Consider the following 24,990-nt stretch of genomic DNA (forward strand, 5'->3'; position numbering starts at 1 on the left):
CCCTAATCCCTTTAGTAAATCTCCAATTAGTGATCTCCAAATATCCACCCAAAAACTGGAAGTAGAGCTATGTCTCAAGTGGTAGAGCACACAAAAGCAGCTCAGGGACAGCAACCAGGATTAGCTCAAACCCCAGAACAGGTACAAAAAAATAAAAAATAAAAATAAATAAATGAACAGGAAAAAGTAATGTTTATAATATATACCTAACTAAAATATAGACAAAAACTCAAATTCATCAACTGGAATCCTTAAGAGCTTGTGATGTGGTTAGTAGGAATGTACCTTTATTGACTTATTAACAGAATTAGCCACATGCAGCTTTCTGTTGGAATTCTAAAATTTGAGAAGTTAAAAAGAACTAGATTTTGATCTTCGTAGTAAAGTAACATTCCCTAACAGTCTATATATTCTACAAATAGCACTTTGAGGAGAAAAAAAAATGGTTAGTGTTAACTGTGAAACAAACACATGTATATCTGCTTTGGGATGCTGCAACCCGGTCTGTCTTACATACATGATAACCCATGACATATGTATTCCCACCTTAAACAATTAGCAATCTAGGATTTGTATTATGGGCCAAAGTATGTACAATAATGCAAATCAACTTTGCAGCATAAGAAAATCCATTTCAAAAATCATGAAAGCTCAAAAAGAACACACACAATGATGTATTTTATCATTTTATTAGGAATAATTCCAAATGGGTTATGAAGAAAATTTATTCATTGAGTTTGATGAAATTTCCAAAAACTCTTAATGAAGATATATTCACCAAAAAAAAACAATAAAACATCAGCAGAACTATCATATACTGGGCAAAGAGTCAGGCTGATACCAAAAGCAACATGCAACATAAAAAAGATAACAATATAAAGGAAGACAATCTGCTGACTGTTAAAAAACATCTAATATGAACTCTTTGCAACCAGCACAGAATTAACTATCAAATCCAAGCCACATCAAAGTAAGCTTGGCTGACAGAGGCCAGAAGTCAATAATAGGGAGAAAAAAGAACTTCCTCAGTTGAATAGTGTTTTGGAGTAGTTCCCTGGCTGGTACAAGCAGTATTAAAAAACCTTTTTTGGCAAGGGGTAGAAATAAATACAAATGGAATGCTACATTTTTAAATCAGCAGACTGTCCTAGGAATGATAAAGATATTGGTAGAGTAGCAAGGGTCTAACTTTAAAACATTATTTGTGGTGGGTTCAAAAAAGAGATTTAATTTAAAGGTGTCACATTAGCTATGTCCAGGCATTTAGGCTTAAGGGAAGTAAAATTAAAAGGATACTATTTTTTCCCAAGGAGAATTTCTTTAAAACCAAGCATATTGCTAAAGAGCAATATCCTACTTGGTAGACAATAATTGGCAACAAAACAAGTTTTAAAGGCTGTAATATTGTGCCCAAACCAGTCTCAGATACTGTTTAATAACCAAGATGCAAACTAATTTTGTTGTAACAAGCCTAGACCATTTATATCAAACATGTCCTTGGTAAGGTATCCAGTTTCATTTAACGTTTCGAAAGCTCGTTTGACAGCCAGTCAAGTCCCTCATACAGACCAGTTCCTTGGGTAGCACAAGTGGCTTGGACATACCACTGTCAAAAAAAGGACAAGAAAATACTGGATTAGCAAGATAATACATTACCACAGTGTTTAAGCTTCCTTAATCAAAACTTAAGTATTTCTCTACAAATGCCTGAAGTTACTGAGTCAACAGCTCTTACTCATAAATGAGCTCTTACTCATAAATGAACAGAAGAAAACTATAGGGGCTGGGAATATGGCCTAGTGGCAAGAGTGCTTGCCTCATATACATGAGGCCCTGGGTTCGATTCCTCAGCACCACATATACAGAAAATGGCCAGAAGTGGTGCTGTGGCTCAAGTGGCAGAGTGCTAGCCTTGAGCAAAAAGAAGCCAGGGACGGTGCTCAGGCCCTGAGTTCACGGCCTAGGACTGGCCAAAAAAAAAGAAGAAGAAAACTATAAAACCACCTGAAGAAATGTGAAATAATAAGGAAATATATTACATCTCACAAAGGGTTGATTTTATATTTAGTGGACTCTAACTATAAAGATCACTCAAAATTATTGACCCTTGGGCTAGGAATATGGCCTAGTGGCAAGAGTGCTTGCCTTGTATACATGAAGCCCAGAGTTCAGTTGCACAGCACCACATGTGTAGAAAATGGCCTATGTGTAGAAAAGTGGCGCTATGGCTCAAGTGGCAGAGTGCTAGCCTTGAGCAAAAAGAAACCAGGGACAGGGGACAGTGCTCAGGCCCTGAGTCCAAGGCCCAGGACTGGCAAAAAATAAATAAATAAATAAAATAAAAAAAGATATATATATATATATATATATATATATATATATATATATATATATATATATTGGCCCTTTGACAATTTTCTTATACCTGTTGGTTCTCACAAATGTCCTAATGTATTCAAAGCTATATCCACTGATTCACTGAAGTTGGTCAACTTGCCAACATTTAAAAAGAAGAGTCAAGGAAATCACCAATTAGCTACCACCCACCTGGGTCCTTATAATCCTCTTGTTCCCCACAAAACTAAGTGGGGAAAAGGCAGTTTTTCTTTCTTAGTGCTAGAAATTGCACCGAGGGGCTCACACATGCTGGGCGAGCACTATTACACCTCAATGAGGCACACTCTCACCCAAGGGAAAAAAAAGCAAAGTTCTAAAACATTAGGGGTGTGCTGGTATTTTAGAGTTAAACTTTTCAGATAATTTCACTACCCCTGCTCTTAATTCTAAGGTGTCATCTTTTTACATGGCAGTTAATCTTATTTATAAAATGCAATCAGAAATTCTAAATTATTTTTTTAAAAAAACCTAAAAGCAATTTTATTATATTTTTTAATTGGCCAGGGTTTGTCTGCTTGCTTTTGTGCCAGTACTGAGGCTTAAACTCAGGTCTGGGTATTGTCCCTTACCTTTTTTTTTTTTTTTGCAAAACTGGCACTCTAGCCACAACTCCACTTCCAACTTTTGGAGGATTAGAGATAAGAGTTACATGGGCTTTCCTGCTAAGACTGGCTTAAACCTTGATCCTTAGATCTCAGCCTTCTGAGTAGCTAGAATTATAGGTGTGAGCCACCAGCACCAGTTTTGTATTTTGCCTTAAATTAGAAACCTTAATGTTGCAAGGCCATTATAGAGATGTAATACTGCCATTATTATCTGAACACCAAACCTAGAATGCAAGGGAAAGGCATAAACTCACATTGAAAAGTTAATAGTTTATCTTGGGGAGACAGTGAATATGATCAAAGTACTACTTCACACCATGTATAAGAATAAAACTGGGCTGGGGATATAGCCTAGTGGCAAGAGTGCCTGCCTCGGATACACGAGGCCCTAGGTTCGATTCCCCAGCGCCACATATACAGAAAACGGCCAGAAGCGGCGCTGTGGCTCAAGTGGCAAAGTGCTAGCCTTGAGCGGGAAGAAGCCAGGGACAGTGCTCAGGCCCTGAGTCCAAGGCCCAGGACTGGCCAAAAAAAAAACAAAGAATAAAACCTGTTAAAAATTACTCTCAAAAGTTGTGAGGAGGGGCTGGGAATATGGCCTAGTGGCAAGAGAGCTTGCCTCCTACACATGAAGCTCTCGGGTTCGATTCCCCTGCACCACATATATGGAAACAGCCAGAAGGGGTGCTGTGGCTCAGGTGGCAGAGTGCTAGCCTTGAGCGGGAAGAGGCCAGGGACAGTGCTCGGGCCCTGAGTCCAAGGCCCAGGACTGGCAAAAAAAAAAAAAAGTTGTGAGGAGAGATTGGGAATATGGCCTACTGGTAAAATGCTCGCCTCATATACATGAAGCCCTGGGTTCTATTCCTCAGCACCACATATATAGAAAAAGCCAGGGCTGGGGATATAGCCTAGTGGCAAGAGTGCCTGCCTCGGATACACGAGGCCCTAGGTTCGATTCCCCAGCACCACATATACAGAAAATGGCCAGAAGCCGCGCTGTGGCTCAAGTGGCAGTGTGCTAGCCTTGAGCGGGAAGAAGCCAGGGACAGTGCTCAGGCCCTGAGTCCAAGGCCCAGGACTGGCCAAAAAAAAAAAAAAAGAAAGAAAGAAAAAGCCAGAAGTGCCGCTGTGGCTCAAGTGGCAGAGTGCTAGCTAACCTTGAGCAAAAAGAAGCCACGAACAGTGCTCAGGCCCTGAGTTCAAGGCCAAGGACTGCCCCACCCCCCAAAAAAGAAGGAATCAATTTAAAACAAAGCATAATACCATTTTAAAAGCTTTGAAGTAAAATAAATCCTGAAAGGACTGATTTGTTTACACAAGACAATACTATCATAGTTTTGTATAAATGAAATACTCATTTATTAAAGATAATTATTATGTTTAAACTGATTATTAGCTTAAATAACTATGCAAATAATTCAAACAGGTTAGTATCAACCTTTAAATACTTACTGTTCTGTTACGAAGAGACTGAAGACCTAACTTATCTGTCATTTCACTGATGGCCATAGCATTTGGCAAATCCTGTTTGTTCGCAAAAAGCAGCAGGACTGCATCTTGCAGCTCGTCTTCCAGAAGCTGGAAATAAAAGGTGCAAGTATTAGCAAATACCAAACTGACAGTAACTAACTACTCAAAACACCCTCTTCCTATATTATTCAACATCATATAAACATCAAATTTCTTTATGTAAATTTCAGGTCCTTTTTTACAAGCTCATATCTCTCAGTGTTAAAAATCAAAGCAAATAATGATATGCCTTTAAGAAAAGCAAAACTGTCTTTTGCTTGGTGTTTTTATCTTGCTTTCCTGAGATAGCCTCAAAATACCAATCCTCCTGCCTCTACCTCAGGAGTGTAAGGATTAGGATTACAGGTGTATACTACTACATCCAAGAGCAAAACTATTTTTTCAAGTCAATTAATTTTCCTACCTTCCATTGAGATAATTTACTCATTTATGCTTCCTAACTATTCATTCAAAATCATGTCTAATACAAATTGGAATAAAGTGCTTTAGGCCTAATTTTATGGTAGTAGCCAAAGTATTTAAATACTTTCTGTACTTTGGGCCTTTCCTGTCAGCTGGACTTCATAACAATAAGACATACAATAAAATTATTAAGACATTAGTAATACGGTCCAGCAGATAAAGTCCAATAGAGAAAAGCTGGAATGGGGGGCTGGGAATGCAGCTTAGTGGTAGAGTACTTGCCTAGCATACATGAAACCCTGAGTTCAATTCCTCAGTACCACATAATAAACAGAAAAACCCAGAAGTGACGCTGTGGCACAAGTAGTAAAGCTCTAGCCTTGAGCACAAAGAAGCTCTGGGACAGAGCCCAGGCCTTGAGTTCAAGCGCCAGGACTGGCAAAAAAAAAAAAAAAAAAAAAAAAAAAAAAGCTGGAAGGGATTGACACATGATCCAAAATGGATGAACTTTGAAAAATTTTAACAAAAACAAGAAAATAATGCTGATCACAAAGACTACATATTCTGATTGCACTCCTAAAAAATCCACAATAAATGATTTTAGTGAGAAAGGTACTAGGTTAGAGGTCAGAGGTCTGGGATGTAGACTGAAGTAATGGCTGCTAATGGTTCCAGGATTTCTTTTTGTGGAGATGAAATTTTAAATACTAAGTTGTGATGATGATTGTAAAACTTTGGTTTTCTAAAAACTAATGAACTGCACATTTTTAATGAGTGAAGTTTATGGTATAATTTTGATTATCTCAAAATACAAAAGAATATGAGTTGGCAATACTTTACTCATTCAGCAAAAAGCTACCAGTGACTTGGGTTACACACATAACCGCAGAAATGTTTTTGGCACCAATTAAATAAACATATAAGATCCATGATCTATAAGAGGCTTTTATGTGTATTCTTTTTTTTTTCTGGCCAGTCCTGAGGCTTGAACTCATCAGGGCCTGAGCACTGTCCCTGGCTTCTTTTTGCTCAAAGCTAGCACTCTACCGCTTGAGCCACAGCGCCACTTTTGGTTTTTTTCTATATATGTGGTGCTGAGGAATAGAACCCAGGGCTTCATGCATGCTAGGCTCTACCACTAGGCCACATTCCCAGCCCCTCCTTTTATGTGCATTCTTAAGAACCCATTAATATTGGGCTGGGAATATGGCTAGTGGTAGAGTGCTTGTCTAGCATGCATGAAGCCCTCCTCAGAACCACATAAACAGAAAAAGCTGGAAGTGGGGTTGTGGCTCAAGTAGTAGAGTGCTAACCTTCAGCAAAAGAAGCTCAGGAACAATGCCCAGGCCCTGAGGTAAAGCCCTACTACTAGCAAAAAAGAACCTGTGAATGAAACAGCTTCTCCCTCTAAAAATATATATCAACTACCATACTAACACCACATTACACCCCCCCCCAAAAAATAAACCAATCTTTTCTTTTTTTCTTCTTTTGATATACTGAGGTTTAAACTCAAAGCCACATGCTTCCTAGCAGGGGGCACAACCATTGAGCCACACCTCCAGCCCTTTTTCACACTGATTATTTTTGAAACAGGATGTCACTTCTGCCCAGGCACTTTCTTGGCCAAGATCCTCTTATGCCCACTTCCCATAAGGCTCAGATAAGAGGTTTAGGCCAATATATCCCACTACTACTGGATGAAAAGTGGTCTCTTAAAGTTTTTTGCATGGGCTGGCCTGAAACTGGGTTCCTCCCTAGCTCATCCTCCCAAGTAGCTAAGACTGTAAGTGTGAGCCCAGTGGTGCCCAGCTTAGAAGAACACATCTTGCAAATAATAAATTTAGTGGTGCTGCGGCTCAAATGGTAGAGCATTAGCCTTGAGCCAAAGCGCTTAGGGACAGTGCCCAGGCCCAGCATTCAAGCCCTACTACTGACAAAAAATAGTAATAAAAAAATTTAAAGTATATACTCACCATTTTCTGCAACACATCTGCTCCCTCCTGAATTCTTTCACGATCATTGCTGTCTACCACAAAAATAAGACCCTAGGGAGAAATTCTTTCAATGAGCTATAAGTTGAAATTAAAGGACATAGTAAATATGAAATATACTAGTGGCAGATAACATCAAAGAGATGGCACTGGGTAAAAAATGTCTCATTAAAGGCAAAATGAGGACTCTAACTCATTTGAGCACTATGTATTTTTAACTTATAACTGTCTCAAATCTAAAAAAAAAAGTTCAGTCACTGATTACTTTTCTCCAATATACTAAGGAAGACCTATACATTTAAAAAGTAAACAAGCTATCCTAAAGAATCATGAACTATGTAAGAACTAGAGAGATGGTTGTACAGCAATAGTTTTATATACATTGGTATCGAAGAAAAGCAGCCTTGCTTCAGAATGTTGCACCAGTTCTGTAATCAGGAAAAACAAGCAAAGTATGTCATGAAAAATTCAAGGTTTACTTGATCAAATAAAAAATTCCTAACAAAGATAGTAGCAATTTTAACAATATTAACAAATACTAGAATGCTGCACTACAAGAGATGGAACTAGGAGATAGAAGGCGAATTAAGGCTTTTCTGAAAATATTTCAAATGGAACAGTATAAAATTCTCAACTAGAAAATCAAGAACAGATTAAAGAGTAACATCATAGTTTTATTAAAATCTATTATTGTACTAAAGCAATTTATTAAATAGTATTTTTCACACCTAAAAAGTGGTACTGGGGCTGGAAATATGGCTTAGCGGTAGAGTGCTTGCCTTGCATACATGAAGTCCTGGGTTTGATTACTCAGCACCACATAAACAAGTGGCTCTGTGGCTCAAGTGTAGAGTGCTAGCCTTGAGCAAAAAAGGAAGCTATGGACAGTGCTCAGGCCCTAAGTCCAAGCCCCAGGACTGGCAAAAAAAAAAAAGAAAAAAGTGGTACTGACCACTTAATAAATTTTGTGCTTTTGTTTATAATCCAGAAAGTATTAAATACTGACTTCCCATAATAAGTTGCAAAATGAATATATAAGAACTTGTTGCGTTAGTCTCTATTTCCATAATAAAGTTTTTTTACTCGTGTATCAAAATCTTTTTTTTTTTTTTTTTTTTTTTGGCCAGTCCTGGATTTGGACTCAGGGCCTGAGCACTGTTCCTGGCTTCTTTTTGCTCAAGGCTAGCACTCTGCCACTTGAGCCACAGCGGCACTTCTATATATGTGGTGCTGGGGAATGAACCCAGGGCTTCATGTATACGAAGCAAGCACTAGGCCATATTCCCAGCCTCAAAATCTCTTTTCTAATGAAGCCATGTTAAAGGACAAAAATATTCTCATTTTTATTATATTTAACTTTAACCAGGTTAGTTCCGGATATTCAACTAGGGTATTTACTGCCACCTGGTGGCAAACGTACCTCACCATTGTACTGTACTGGAGGAGAACAAGCAGAAAGTTGCAAATCTTAAACACATCAAGTTTTAGTATTGAATGTTGCTGACTTTAATAGTGAACAAAAACTGACAAGTAATCTCTGGTATGGTAGAAAAAGACAGGAGAACTGAGGCCAGGTAGACCAGAAAAAACCCACGCCTTTCCTGAAGTCATTCCAAGCTTCAGTTTCCTCAGAAGTGATTAAGAATGAACAATTGTCCTCAACAGGAAGTAATTTTGCCCCAACAGATTGTTTTACTGTCACAAGTGGGTTGGGAGTAGCAACTACTGGCATCTAGTAACAATGGATGAGGATGATGTAAAACAGCCCATAATAGGAGAGGCCTCCCCACAGCCCAGCAATGATATTAGGATCGCTATTGTAAGATCCCAGTATCAACACCATCAGAATTTGCTGGAGTACAAACTCTCAGGCCTTAGCCATGCCCAACTGAATCAAGCCATATTTTTAACAAATGCCCAAGTCATTATATACACCCTGAAGTGTGAGAAACACTATGGTACTTGACTTTACATGCCCTAACTACATGCTCAGAGATTCTGACTCAAGTGGTCACTGGCTATGCTTGAGGGTATGGGATTTTTGAAGCACCCCATGTACTTCTAATGTACAACCAAACTGGAGGACTCCTAACCTGCAGGATCACTAAGGTCTCTTAGTATATACTAGATAATATATCTTCCAAGTCCATACAGAAGAGTCACCTTGATGTATTTTCAAGTAAAATAAATTTAACTAGGTTAAGTCAAGGTCTATCATTATCTTAAATACATTGTGAATGTCTATAGTCAAAGGTATATACATCTTTTTTTCTAAATTACTTTCTCTTCCCAAGCTGACTTTAAACCAATGATCCTTCCACTATCTACCTCCTGAGCTGCTGGGACTATAGGCATGACAGGTGTGCATTTCCATACCCAGTCCGAATTTTATTATTTTTTTTGTTGGTCATGGATATTGAACTCTGGACCTGGACACTGAACCTGAGCTCTTCGGCTCAAGGCTAGTGCTCTATCACTTTGAGCAACAGTGCCACTTCCGGTTTTCTGATGGCTAACTGAAGATAAGAGTCTCATGGACTTTCCTGCCCAGGGTGGCTTTGAACCGGGATCCTCAGATTTCAGCTTCCTCAGTAGCTAGAGTTACAAGTGTGAGCCACCTAGGCCCAATGTAATTTTTTTTTTAAAAACTAGATCTTACGTGGTAGAACAAAACTAGCCTCAAACACATAATCCAAACGCCTCAGCCTTCCCAGTGCTGAGATTCTAGGCATGCGCCAACAAACCCAGAACCACCTAATTAATTCTTTAGTACCCATCTATATACCCACTGCACTTCATCTTCCAAAATCTTATAAAGATGGCTATTTAACTCTTCCACGCTAGGTCTTCAAAGGCATGAGTGACAATGCACTAAAGAATATAGGGGGAGCAGTAAAAAGAATGTGAACTCATATAATAAACATTAACATCCAAGGTCAATGCTAGATTATTAATATGAAGCTAAGAGAATAAAATCCATAAAGGAAAGTTATTACGTTTTATTACCATTCCTTACCTGGGTATTCTGGAAGTAATGCCTCCAGAGAGGCCTAATTTTATCTTGACCACCAACATCCCATACTGTGAAACAAATGTTCTTATATTCTACTGTTTCCACATTAAAACCTAAGGAAAAACAAAAACAAAAGTGACCATTGTATACATAATCCATTATGAAAATAAACCTCTTTACTAAAGTATTTTCCTAAAATAGTTTATTTTTAAGATTTACTACGATAATGAGCAGGCTTAACAATAACCCAAATTCAAACTGTCTATTTTTATTTATACTTATCTTTATTATATTTATTTATAAAGTCTGTAAATTTCTTACCAATGGTAGGAATGGTGGTGACTATCTCTCCTAACTTCAGTTTATACAGAATGGTCGTCTTGCCAGCAGCATCCAATCCAACTAGAAGAAGACATTATACAGATTTACAATCTGGACCAAAGTTTACACAGGAAATTTTTAAATAATAATTGATAAACTAAAAGTTGACTGCTTGAGGCACAAATACAAGTTAGAAATGAAATTACTTCATTTCTGATTCCCAAAAGAAAATACATGAAGGCTTTTCCATTTTTCTTTCTAGATCTAAAAACAACCTATACTAGGTAGAGAAAGGAAAGTATTTGGCCAAGTCAGTCTAATCTCTAGCTTTGCCACAAACTAGCTCAGTGCCTTACTTATTCAATTTATGTATATTTGTGTAGTACATATAAATATTACTATTTATTTTAGTGGGAATGGGAATGACCTCAAGGCCTTGCTAATGTTGGGTACACCCTATACCTTTGATCTCAGCCAAAGGGCCACTGAACAATATCCTCACCCCAGATCACTCTGTATACAAACATTGAGAAAAATTAGCCATAGAAATAAAGAACTAAGTTAATAACATAGCCAAGATCTCTCTCAATTTCTAATTATGTCTATGTACCACTAGTAATTTTAGCACAACAGAAGATGAATCAGACAACAAACACCTAAAGCAAATGAATCCTACACTTAAATCTCCATTTATTTATATATTTATTATCCATTCATTATTTATAACAGTATGAGGTTTGAATTCAGGGTCTTGTATTTGTGAGGCAGGTACCTTATCACTTAAGCCATGCCCCTAGTGCTGATCTTCATTTTATGTACACAGCAAACTGAGGGCTGGGAATATGGCCTAGTGGCAAAAGTGCTTGCCTCGCATACATGAAGCCCTAAGTTCAATTCCCCAGCACCACATATATAGAAAATGGCCAAAAGTGGCACTGTGGCTCAAGTGGCAGAGTGCTAGCCTTGAGCAAAAAGAAGCCAGGGACAGTGCGCAGGCCCTGAGTCCAAGCCCCAGGACTGGCAAAAAAAAAAGACATAGCAAACTGAGTAAATGGTCTTGATGCTAAGGGAAAAATATAACTATGCCCTACTCATGTTCCAATGATAGTAATGAAAAAACTATTCTGCCCCTACCTAAATCCATTCAACATCAAATGTACAGAAATAGGTATACAAGTTGAGGTGATGTTTTTAAAAATGATCCTATCATATTCTTCTCTGTTATAAATGTCTTAATTCTTTTAAAGTAACTTATTTGAAGTAGAGACATATTAGGAAGAAATGTGCTTATTTCTGGAGCAAAATAAAAGATTAGAATAGGGCAGTCTTTATTACAGCCACAGTAAATAACAAGTTAAGTGCTTTTAATATGACTCATTCCCCTGTATAATCTACAGAATGCTAAGTCCTTCATAAGTAAATGTATAACAGCTTTATTGAATGAACACTTTTTAAAGTATATCACATTAAACCACTTATATTGGGCTGGGATGTAGCTCAGTGGCAAAGCGCTTGCCTAGCAAGTGCAACGTCCTGGGTTCGATCCCCAGTACCAAAAAAGAAAAGACAAAAAAATACAGCTAAAAAAAATTTAGAAAACACTTACGTTTAGTGTTATCACACTTGTTAAACCAGTTCAACTGAGTTTTGTTTTTGTGGCTTGAACTTGGGGCCTTTCACTTTCTTGCTTAGTGTTTTCCCTCAAGGCTGGCACTCTACCATTTGAGCCACACCTCTACTTCTGGCTTTCTGCTGGCTAATTGGAACTGTCACAGATTTTCGTGCCCTGGCTGTTGTCTTCACATCATCATGCTCAGATCTCAGCCTCCTGAGTAGTGAGGATTACAACCATGACCTCCAATACTCAGCTTCAACTGAGTATTGATTTAAGCAGACACATTCTTAATATTTAAATCAAAATTACTAACTTAACTAAAGTTACTAATTCAAAGAATACTAACAAGTTTAAAAAGAACTGAGAACACACATCTAGTTTACATTTCTATGCAAGTAAGTTTAACTTTTATCAGTACAAAAGATAACAGAAAGCTGCAAGAAATGCAGACTCCTTCACTAATGTAGGTAGCAGTCCTTTCTACTCTACATCCTATAAAAGGTAGCTTTAAGATCTCTCTGGAGGTGCTGTTTGAAAGGTGAAGATGGCACTCCTTTTAGTGAAAATGAAAAGATGCACCCTGATGTGACTGTGCAATACACTGTCTAACTTAAAATTTTCTTTGCTTTTTGTTTTTATTTTTGGTTTGGGGTTTGTTTTTTTGTTTTGTTTTGTTTTGGCCAGTCCTGGAGCTTGAACCTGGGGCCTGGGCACTGTCCCTGAGCTTCTTTTACTCAGGTCTAGCACTCTACAACTGGAGCCAAAGTACCACGTCTAGCCTTTTCTATGTAGCTTATCGAACTTAAGAGTCTCACTGGCTTTTCTTCAAACCACAATCCTCAGATCTCAGCCTCCTGAGTTGCAAGGATTAGAAACATGAGCCACCAGCAACCAGCTAATTTTTTTCTTAAATAAATCCATTCTTATTCCTGTGAATTAAATCAAGCCCTGTTACCTATTTCTTTATATGAATATGCAGAATGGTTCTTTCCAAAATACTATTATAAGCACTAGTCTACTCCAAAAGCCCTGATTCATGAGCATAAGAAAAATTGGGCGGTGTAACTCAAGTAGTAGAGCACTTGCCTACCCAACCCAGTGTGAGACCCTGGGATCAATGCCCAGTACTGCTGAAAAAGAAAGGCTTAACATTGATCAAGATGCAGTTTTCATAAACTGCTTGTTTAAAAGCAACTAAAGAACTTGTACAACTACTTAGAGATAATAAAGTAACTTTTAAAAGGAAAAGTAAAGAAAAATCATCCGCTACACCAGGTCTTTTCTGAATGTGGAACAGTATCAATACCATTAGGGAGGCTGAGGATGTGGCTTGGCAGTGATGTTTGTTTAGCATGTATAAAGCCCTGGGTTTGATTCCCCAACACCACCACAGAAAAAAATTAGAAAACAAAATTTGAGAAAATACACAAACAGTAGCTACTTCAGAGTATGACATCTATAGCAAAAATGCAGAAAATGAAGCTGCCTGCGTACTAGGCAGTTCACACCTATAATCCTAGCTACTCAGAAAGCTAAGACTTTGAGGACTGAGGTTCAAAACCAGACTGGGGAGATAAAAGTCTAGAGAGACACCATCCCTAATAACCAACAAAATGCAGGACTCAAGTGGCAGAGTGATAACTGATCAGAAAAAGCCAATTGAAAGTGCAAGGCTTTTATCTCAAATCCCAGTATCAACAAAAAAATAATAACTTTAACAATTCAGGAGTCACCAGACACCAAAGGGTCATTCTGTAATTCTAGCTATTCATGAGGCTAAGATCTAAGGAGTGTGGTTCTAAGCCAGTAAGGGCAGGAAAGTCCATGAGACTTTTACCTTCAATTAATTATTAAAAAAAAAAAAAAAAGCCAGAAGCGGAGTGGTGGTTCATGTGGGGGAATGCTAGCTTTGAGTGACCCAGGCCCATAGTTCAAGCCCTAGGACAGGAAAAAAAAAAAAAAAAAAAAAAAAGCACCCGTCTTTAACTCCCATGGGGAACAAAAAAGGTTTGTCACTCTCTTCCATTTCCCTCTACTTTAGCTCTCCTATGTATCAAAATAAATCACTGTTAAAACTCCCAAAGAAATACAGAAAGCAATGATTGGAGCAAAAAACAATCACATCTTTCATTCCTCTACAAGGCACATCTCCTTAGAGTATAAAAAGCTATGTTTGATTCTGATCAAATTTTTAAGTAAACCAAGTCAGAATGCAAAGTGAGCTGCTAATTAGGAAAACAAAATAAAACAAACTCACTGACTGTCAGGTTTTGAGATGGCACCAGTCCTCACTGGAGATGACTGAAACATCACACCACCAGTTAAAAACAACACAAATCCAAAAATATTGACAAAGCATGGAAGAAATCCAAGACAAATTATGCTTACATAACTACTTCAAAGTTAGAGAAAAGAATGTTGGTAATCCAAATTTTCTTTAAATAAGTTTTATTCCTGCTTGTACAGAACTGAACTAAACATCAGCCTTTGGATGCATCCTAATAGTTCAGTACTCTATTGAAAGAATTTTACCAATTAAATAAGTATTTCTTTCAAGTGCATTTTCTTTTATCAAAATATTGGGCTGGTTACATTTTGTAAAGCATCTTTCTGAAAATTACTGCTTTAGTGTTTTTTGCATTGCTTTAGAACATGTGTACCAAAAAAGCTCTGCTACTGAGCTATCTCTCCAGAACCTTCATTTTTTAAAGGAAGAACTTACAAATAACATAACCAGAAATCCCTTGTAAGTATCAAGTTATTTTATGAACTAAAACTATAAGAACAAGATTCAGTGTCTCATAGCCACATAAAAGCTGTCTTTTGCTAGGTGCCAGTGGCTCACACCTATAACCCTAGCTACTCAGGAGGCTGAGATCTGAGGAACAAGGTTTGAAGCCAGCCCTCGAAGTAAAGTCTATAAGACTCTTATCTCCAAGTAACTACCAAAAAAACTAGAAGTAGAGCTGAACTGTGTGTGAAACAGTGCCCAGGCCATGAGTTCAAGCCGCAGGACTGTTTTACACACACACACACACACACACACACACACACACACACCCCACAGTAAACCGAGTTTTTTTTTAAAGGCATTTCTACTGTGATCCTTAAGCTCAACAAATTATACATATATACACAGCACCATCTCTTAAAACTCACTGTTTACTTTAAAACATGTTGGTCTACTAATTCTGTGCCTCTTTATAGTCATTTCTTAAGCATGTATTTCCTTATAACATTGCAATGTTTGGCAATGAAATTTCTTTCCACAACACGAGACCATACCAATTCCTAACTAGCCCAGATAAGACTAATCTGTACAGTCCAGTGTGTTCTTCCCTCCCACTGAGCAAACAAGCCAATGTCTTGAGAGACATATAGGAATCACTACCTGTTCTCCTTAAGTAGGCCTATACTCTGAGTGAATAATCTTTGCAAACATTAAAGAGTATGTCTGCCAAACACCAGTACATAAAGAACCAAATGCAACTATCTCAACTTTCAAAAAGAAAAAAAAAAAAAAAAAGATGTGGGAAGGAAAAAAGATGAAGAAAAATGATTGTTTTCAGATGAGTAAAATGATAAATTTTCCCACTTTTTTCAGTTCTGGAAATGGAATCCTAGAAGGTTACCCATGGTAGGCAAGTACTCTACCAATGAGCTATACCCAGAGTTCCTTTAGCTTTTAATTTTTCTTACAAAACCTTGAAACACATTTTCTTATTTTAGCCAGGCACTAGTAGCTAAATGTACGATGAAAAATGTTACAGCCACTTTGGAAAATAGCTTGTCAGATCCTCAGAATGTTAGGCACAATGCCCTAAGACCCATCAATTCTATTCGAGTGTTTATTCACTCAGTACAATTAAAAACATATGCTCCACTGAACAAAGACTGTAAAACATAGCCATGAAAATTTGAAAAAGGGTCAGAAGAATGTCTATAAGTCAAAATACAATAATAATTAAAATGGAAAAAAAACATATGCTCATACAAAACCTTGTTCACAAATGTTCATAGTGGTATTATTCATGAGATCCAAAAGGTAGAAAAAAACAAAATACCCATCAACTGACAACTGAATAAACAAAATGTGCTGTTATCCATAAAATGGAATCATTATCCCCCCATAAAATTTAGTACTAATTCATACTGTAACATGATTTTTCAAAATATTATACCAACTGAAAGACTCACACATAAAGCTATATATTAAATGAAATGTCCAGAATAGACAAATCCATAGAACAAAGATTAGTGTTTGCCGAAAGCAACTATTAAAGAGTTATAGGACTTCTTTTTGAGTGATGTAAAATTCTAAGAAAACAGTGGTGATGTAACTTTGTAAATATATAAATGATGTGTGTGTAATACACTAAAGTATGTGAACTAAGTTTTTCAGTTCTTTGAGTGAAACAAAACAATTCTAAGTTTGATGCCTCTCTAGTACTTTTTCTATACTGTATCTTGCTTATTGGGGGGGACATAAGTCTGCTTACAGATGCTGGCATTTTAATAGGCTCACAATTCAGCCTCTTAAAATGTAGCTTCTCTGTATCTTGCTGATCAAATTCCTGTATAACATTTAAATTTTTTTTTCTGCAGGCTATACTGTATTTTAATGTAATTCCTCAGAGGTTTCAACCCAAAATCAAACTAAAGTTAACAGGTTTATATAAAGTAATGAGTTCGGGTTTTGTTTTTACTCAACATTTCAAGAACATTTCTACTTTTACCAGTGAGTTAATTTGCAGCAAATTATCAATGTCTCTGACAGCTATTTTGTAGGAATTCAAGGGGATGCATCCAAGGATGGCGGTATCTATGGGTTTCTAGTGGCACAAAACTTGATTATTGTGCCTTCTCTACTGTTACCTATATTCATGTAACTAGTCAAAGGATCTTCTATTTAAAAAAAAAAAAAAGGCTGGCAATTATTTTTCAATAAAATGGCATGAAAAAATGCTTTAAGTTTAGAACAAACAATAATCACAACTACAAATAGAGGGAAAACTACTAAAAGGTTGTGAATGGGACAAATAGTGAAACTGAATTGCACTTTAAAATTTTACTTTCTACTACTAATAGTATAACTGTAGTAGAATTATTACTTTATTCTTTTCACATTTATATTTCACAAAAGGTCCTTTTAGAATCCCATATTCTAAGGGAAAAATGTAATCAGCTAAGCTTGAAATTACTCATAAAATATTGTCATTTTTCAAACTGGCAAATAGAGGCTTCTTATTCAACCTCTCTGGTCCTCAAAAACACAACTTAAGAACAAAGAACTTCACTAGTATCAACAGATTTTCAGAGAACAACAGTGTTCAGCTTTACAAGCAAGAGGGTATTGTTTGTAGCTCTCCTGCAAGATACATTAGTAGTTTCACAAACATTGCAGAATTTAAGGATTCACTTACCAAATGTATATCTTATTTCAGACTTAGACATGGATCTAATTTAAGATAATCCAGAACAGCTAGTGTTTTCTAAAGGGCACCATGAGAAATCTAAGGTGAGGGCTGGGGATATAGCCTAGTGGCAAAAGTGCCTGCCTCGGATACATGAGGCCCTAGGTTCGATTCCCCAGCACCACATATACAGAAAACGGCCAGAAGCGGCGCTGTGGCTCAAGTGGCAGAGTGCTAGCCTTGAGCGGGAAGAAGCCAGGGACAGTGCTCAAGCCCTGAGTCCAAGGCCCAGGACTGGCCAAAAAAAAAAAAAAAAAGAAAGAAATCTAAGGTGAAAACTGGTTGTCCTTCAATTTAAACTTAGCACCGTGCACATAAATAATTTCTCTTTCTAAATAATTACTACATAGTTTCTGTTGATTAATCATTGAGAAGATGTTAAATTTGAAATCACACGTAATATCACCTTTTTAAATTATTTTAGCTTTTAGGGGAGAAGCTAGTAAAGGAACTAAATTTATTTCTCCACAGTTTGGCAAACCAGATATATTAATTAATTGTAATACACTTTAAAATAGTTAAAAAGGCCAGAGGTAAAACTAATTGGGAGTGTATGTACTTGGCATTGGAAAGACTGTTAGGGTCAATCCCCAGGACCAAAAAAAAAAAAAAAAAAAAGAAGAAGAAACTCTAAAGTCTGAAAAAAAAAAAAACCTATTGTTTAAAGAATTTTTGTGGGCTGGGGATATGGCCTAGTGGCAAGAGCGCTTGCCTTGTATACTTGAAGCCCTGGGTTCGATTCCCCAGCACCACATATACAGAAAATGGCCAGAAGTGGCGCTGTGACTCAAGTGGCAGAGTGCTAGCCTTGAGCAAAAAGAAGCCAGTGACAGTGCTCAGGCCCTGAGTCCAAGGCCCAGGACTGGCAAAAAAAAGAAAAAAAAGAAAAAAGAATTTTTGTCTTAGCTTTATAAGAAAACAGAGGCACACTAATGAAATATGGGGGTGGGAGGAATCATTCAGGACTAGTGTTGTAGCTCAGGGGTGGAGCACTTACCTAGCAATCAGAAGGAACAAAACCATCTGTCCTTCTCATAGAGGAAATCTGGGGCAATTTTTAAAAGAGAAAACATTTTGACTTATCTTTGTGAATGAATCATGAATGGCTGTAGCTCCAATACTTGAATGGGGTAGTCACTTAAGTTTACACTTCCTGTAAGTTAGCAAAAAAAGTGACTTTTCCAACTAGAGTGAATTTAAGCAAGGAAAAGTGACTATTTTGGATTAAAATATTTGATTTGAAATGAACAAACACAACTTCTATTTTTGCACAAATGCATGAAGTTAAATATTTGTCCTCATCCATTTTTTCCCAAACATTATTTAGGAAGGCGAAGGAAGTTTCCCTCACACAATAAATATAGTAAGATGCTTATAGCATCATCTCATCTTTTATCCCCCCTTAACAGTTTTAGACATCACAAGAGACTATGAAATAACCCTTCATTTACAATAAATCTTAAAAAGATTCATAGACATTTCTTGAGGAACACAACCATGTACTGGTTAAACTCTAAGACACTGGCTGGAAATTCATTTCTCACGTCCAAAGTCCTCCCATTGGCTTTGGGGCTTTTTTCAGACACATAAGGCTTAAATAACAGGCCTGGCTTCCTAAAATAATTCTGTCCTCTTTACAGCAGAAATCGGAGAAACCGAGAGATAAGACATTTTGAATGGTCTTTGTGAATGAATCATGAACAAGTGTTTTAATGGGCTGTAAAGAAGGAAGTGAAAAAGAACCAAATATGTATAATCATACTCTTCTTATACTGTGAAATATTATGGAAGCGTCCTTTTGAAGATTAAGTAGAGTCCAAAGATAAGCCCTTTTCTCATCATTCTCTTGAAAACAAATGACTACACAAACTTTAATGGTGAAAGTTAAGAGAAGAGGGGCTCCTTGTTCAGATCCATGCAGCTCATCTGTGAGGAACAGAACACAGCACTAAAGAGGTGACTAGCAAACGGGGGGGGGGGGCTTTGAAAACTTTTTTGAAACTGTCTACCGTAGTTATCATTTAATAATGCTACCCTGAAATTGTTCCGTGCAGGTGCTTAAGAACCACCAGGTTTTTAAAATATTCGTTTTCTCAGTTTTTTTTTTTAATGAACCTTTAGACCAGACAAACAAAAACCTTTAATCGAACCAATACATTTCAAGAGTTCTTGAAAATAGCTGAAAGGAACGGGAGACGTGATCACGACTGCATGGGACGAGCTTATTAATAAAAGGGAAGACAATGAAGACAAACGCACAGCGAGGCAAAGTTTAGAAGAATGAGCACTAGAGGACTCCGGACTCCGCAAACCCCGGGTGCTCCCTCGCCACGACGCAGGCCTGGCCACTTCCTGTCCCGGGCGGCCGCTCCTGGCCAAGCCCCGAGCTCACATACCGATGTGGAGTGCACCGGGCGTCCACGGAGGGGAGAGGGGAAGGAGGCGGACTAGCGTCGCCCAGCCTCCCTCCGACCGCCGCCCACACTCGCGGGATGAGGCTCAGCCCCCTCACCAGGGGCCTCGCCGGCTCGCCAGCCTTCCACATCCATACATTATCCCCCGGCTTCCAGTTGAGTCGAGGAGAGAAAGCCAAGCGCGGAGAAAGGAAGCCCTGCCCGGCGCTCGGACGGCCTCTCCGGGCGGCCCATCGGGGGCGGCCGCTCACCCCGCGACCCCATTGTTCCCCCCGAAGGAGTCTTCCCGACCCCTCCCCCCACCACGGCCGGCAGAGGACAAAAACAGGGGTTCCCCTCGCCCCCCCGCCTTAGCGACCCCGAGCCGGGCCTCGGGCTCCCAGCCCCTCACTCACCCATCAGAATGCGCATCTGCTTCTTGCCGAAGAGGCGAGAGAAGAGAGAGGAGATGGTGAGGCCCATGGCGGTGGTGGCACTTGCGATGGGCACAAGGAGGGGTCCGGGCGGCCGAAGGCCTTCTCCTTTGACGCTCGCGATAAAATGAGCGGAAGGGAAGAGAAAGAGCTGAGGAAGAAAGCAAACGGCTGGACCGCTCGCTAGCGCCGCGTCAAGAACGAAGCTCCCGGACCGAAGTTAGCGGGGCAAGGACCTGCTCGGCGACTGGCGCGGCGGCCCCGGCCCTGGCGTTAAGAGCCCTGCTGTGCCACGTCACACGGCGGCCTCGGGGACTCGAGCAGAGAGGCCCGCCCGTTCCAACGCGGACAGATTCGCGTCGACGCCGCCCCACCCCCCTGCGCTTCCGGTGCTGCCAAGGCCTGCGCCTGCGCATGCAGGGGATTGGCCGGCCTCGCTGACGTGTATCTCTCGCTGCCGTCACTTCCGTGAGCCGGTGGAGATGTGTTGGCGCATGCGTATTGACAGGCAAATCTCTGGAAGCCTCGATTTGTGGCCCTCAGTCAAGCTCAGAGAAGCTTCCGTCGGGTTGTAGGCGAGCGGGTCCGGAGTCCCTACTTCCGTCAAGGCGAAAGGTCCCAGTGAATTGGGTCGTGGATACTTCGGTCCTTCTGCCCTTTGAGTTTACAGTATTAGTGCTGCGCCGCCGCCCGGCTAAAGGCGTTGTAATTATACAGGCCTTCTTTCCGGGTTGGCGAGAAGCGCCCCGTAGGTTCGTTAGCGAACCGCTGTCACTTGTGTGCCCGGCGGGGGCCTTTCCGATCCCGACCCCGGGAAAGCGCAGGTTCTTCGCCTACGACCGGACGCCTCCTCTCGGGGTGAGGTGAAGATGGGCCCTGCCTGCCGGGGAGATGAGTGGTGAAAACAGACCTGTCGGCGGAGAAACAATGGCGCCCCGTTAAGATGCCAAGCTCCCAGGACCAAAACAAGTCACGGCTAATTCCGTGTCGAGACGGATTCTTCTCCGATGACCCTGCTGCTTTTTCCCGCCGGGGCTGAGGATTAAGCCCGCGCGCGTGATTAGCAAGCGGACTCCACTGACCAAGGACCCACCTCCCCTCGAGATTGTGAGACAAGCCATCTCAAAAATACCCAGGCTGGCCTCGAACTTGAAGGCAAGGCTTCAAACATGGTGGCCACGACCACAACTTGTGTGTTTTTTCCTAGAAGGCTTTAGATAGACCGTCATCCTCCTATTCCAGCTTCCAAAGTAACTACAATTACAGAAGTAATTCCACCAGGCCCTGCTGGTTATATTGCTTTTTTTTTTTTTTAATAATTAACAGTTGTACATGCAGTTTTCGTTTTAACGAGCCCATTTATGTGTGCTCACAATCAACCATTATCCCTTATGTATTACTTCTTAAAGAGAAGTCAACCTGGAAAGTTTGCTTTTCTTGTATCTTTTCTAGAACCTGAAGATTTAATCTATTTGAAGAAGAAGAAGAAAAAAGCCTCCTCCCTTTAAATATGTTATGATGGCTGTGCACCCAGGGCTCGTGCCTGTAATCCTAACTACCCAAGAGACTAAGCTCTGAGGATCCCGCTTAGAAGCCAGCCAGGCCAGGAAAGTCCCTAAGACGTTTGCCTCCAATTAACCACCCAAAAGCTGAAAGTGGACTTGTGTCTCAAATGGCAGAACACTCAAAAATCTCAAAGACAGTGCCCAGACCCTAAGTTCAAGTCCCAGGACCAGCACACACACACAAACACAAATAATAATTTATTTTTTATTTTTTTTTTTGGTCAGTCCTAGGGCTTGGACTCAGGGCCTGAGCACTGTCCCTGGCTTCTTTTTGCTCAAGGCTAGCACTCTGCCACTTGAGCCACAGCGCCACTTCTGGCCGTTTTCTGTATATGTGGTGCTGGGGAATTGAACCCAGGGCTTCATGTATAGGAGGCAAGCACTCTAGCCACTAGGCCATATCCCCAGCCCCACACAAATAATACATTTTTTAAAATAAAAACATGATAGCCATCAATCTTACAAAACAGAAAAAAATTCCCCATGAAATTCACCAGCTCTCATACTTTCATCTTTACCAAAGTTTCATATAAATAGACTCATTTACCTGCTTTCACTAGCATAATGACTTTGAGATTCATGTTACTGTGTTTATCCATTTCTAATTGCTAAGCACTACTACATTGTGAGGATATACCACCATTCACTTATTAACATAAGTTAATGGAAAATTAATACACTTTGGATTATTTAAATTTTGGGGCTGTTACAAATAAATATGCCATAAGCTTGGGTATAAGATCATTCATGCATTACTCATAAAAGTTAAAAAGTGGGCTGGGATATGGCCTAGTGGCAAGAGTGCTTGCCTCATATATATGAAGCCCTGGGTTCGAGTCCCCAGCACCACATATATAGAAAATGGCCTTAAGTGGCGCTGTGGCTCAAGTGGCAGAATGCTAGCCTGAATTATTTAACCACTTACTTTCTCATATATTCTTAAAGATTTTCCTCTCTGAAATACTATATATAAATGTTAATGGAAATTCACACTAGTAACACCTTTTTCCATCTACTATAGCTGTTAATATTGTAAAAGATTGGTTTGTTTTTGCCAGTCCTGGGACTTGAACTCAGGGCCTGAGCACTGTCCCTGGCTTCTTCTTTGCTCAAGGCTACTAGTACTCTACTTCTTGACTAAGAGCACCACTTCCGGCTTTTTCTGTTTATGTGGTGCTGAAGAATGGAACCCAGGGCTTCTTGCATGCTAGGTAAGCACTCTATCACTAAGCCACATTCCCAGTCCAAGATTAGGTATTTTTAAAGGCTATATACCATTTTGTGTATAAAATGGCTTATTTAACTGCTCTAAACAAGTTGTAAAATTTACATAATATAAAAAATGGCATATCTAGGAATTGAATGTCAGTATATTTCCCTAAATATCATTTGGTTTTAGTTGCCTTAAAAATCACCATAACTTGGCAATATAAACTTGTTCAACCACTCTGGAAAGCAGTGTGGAGGTTCCTCAAAAACCTAAACATAGAGCTCCCCTGTGACCCAGAAATCTCACTTCTGGGCATTTACACAAAGAATCACAAACAAGACTATAAAGCTACCAGCACAACCACATTAATAGCAGCATTCTTTACCATAGCTAAAATATGGAACCAACCCAGATGCCCCTCAGTAGATGAATAGATCAAGAAACAGGGGCTGGGGGCTGGGGATATAGCCTAGTGGCAAGAGTGCCTGCCTCGGATACACGAGGCCCTAGGTTCGATTCCCCAGCACCACATATGCAGAAAACGGCCAGAAGCGGCACTGTGGCTCAAGTGGCAGAGTGCTAGCCTTGAGCGGGAAGAAGCCAGGGACAGTGCTCAGGCCCTGAGTCCAAGGCCCAGGACTGGCCAAAAAAAAAAGAAACAGGGGCTGGGAATATGGCCTAGTGGCAAGAGTGCTTGCCTCGTATACATGAAGCCCTGGGTTTGATTCCCCAGCACCACATATATAGAAAATGGCCAGAAGTGGTACTGTGGCTCAAGTGGCAGAGTGCTAGCCTTGAGCAAGAAGAAGCCAGGGACAGTGCTCAGGCCCTGAGTCCAAGGCCCAGGACTGGCAAAAAAAAAAAAAAAAAAAAAAAGAAAAGAAAGAAAGAAACGGTGGTATATATACACAATGGAATTCTATGCTTCTATCAGAAAGAATGACATTGCCCCATTTTCTATCAGAAAGAATGACATTGCCCTATTTATAATAAAATGGAATGACATAGAAAAAATCATACTAAGTAAAATGAGCCAGACCCAAAGAAACAAACTCTATGAGCACCCTTATTGGTAAATAATTAGTATATGTCTAGGATAGTCCTAGCAGATGATCACGATAACTCACTCTAGTTATGTACATATGATCACATGACGCTAAAAGAAATAATCTCCAAAATATGGAAACAAGTAGTTTATCATTGATGTTATTTTCAATGTACTATATGAAATTATTTCCCCTTTCTGTTGATCTTCCTTATGATTTAGCCTATATTGTCATGGCATTTGATTCTGGTACCCTGGGTATTTTATATATGCCTGAATTAGGGAAGTGAAGGGAAACACTAAAAATGGTGAGACAAAGGGTAAAAGGCAAAGCAATGAAACAGCAATACTTACAAGACAATATGGTGTAAACTGTACAATTCAGGGGTGGGTAAATTGGGGAGGAGGGAAGATGAGAGAAAAATGAGGAAGGGGGTTGGACAAGAAATGTACTCACTACCTAATGTATGTAACTGTAACCCCTCTGTACTTCACCTTGACAATAAAAGTTTTAAAAATAAATAAAATAGAGAAACATTCAAAAAATCACCATAACTTTGGAGAACACAAAGCTGAGCAGTATACCATTAGCGTGTTGCTGTAAGTAGCACCTCTGCTCCCTGGTTTGTAATGCTGACAGTTTCCTAGGTTACTTTTCCAGGACTTGAAGACTACTGGAGCTGAAAACACAACTCTTCTCTAGATCTGGAGACACCCGATAGGGTGGTTGGAACAACATAAAAAGGCTTGACAAAAAAATTCTGCTTAGGGACTGGGAATATGGCCTAGAGGTAAAGTGCTTGCCTCGTATACATGAAGCCCTGAGTTCGATTCCTCAGCACCACATATATAGAAAAAGGCCAGAAGTGGCACCGTGGTAAGAGGTAGAGTGTTAGCCTTGAGCAAAAAAAGAAGCCAGGGACAGTGCTCAGGCCCTGAGTCCATGCCCCAGGGCTGGCAAGAAAAACAAAAATTTTTTTTAAAATTCTGCT

General features: G+C 39.5%; 1 protein-coding gene across 1 annotated transcript; it reads right to left on the minus strand.

The window, feature by feature from the left end:
- Window positions 1-673: 673 nt before the first annotated feature.
- Arf4 (ADP ribosylation factor 4) lies at window positions 674-20,548 on the minus strand. Its single transcript, XM_048355994.1, has 6 exons — window positions 20,161-20,548; window positions 10,263-10,343; window positions 9,945-10,054; window positions 6,911-6,982; window positions 4,455-4,580; window positions 674-1,606 (listed from the first exon to the last, which is right to left on the minus strand). The coding sequence occupies exons 1-6, from the start codon at window positions 20,225-20,227 to the stop codon at window positions 1,520-1,522; spliced, it is 543 nt and encodes a 180-aa protein (XP_048211951.1). The 5' UTR covers window positions 20,228-20,548; the 3' UTR covers window positions 674-1,519.
- Window positions 20,549-24,990: the final 4,442 nt, after the last annotated feature.

The sequence above is a fragment of the Perognathus longimembris genome, chromosome 10 (assembly GCF_023159225.1).
Source record: "Perognathus longimembris pacificus isolate PPM17 chromosome 10, ASM2315922v1, whole genome shotgun sequence".
Classification (NCBI taxonomy): domain Eukaryota; kingdom Metazoa; phylum Chordata; class Mammalia; order Rodentia; family Heteromyidae; genus Perognathus; species Perognathus longimembris.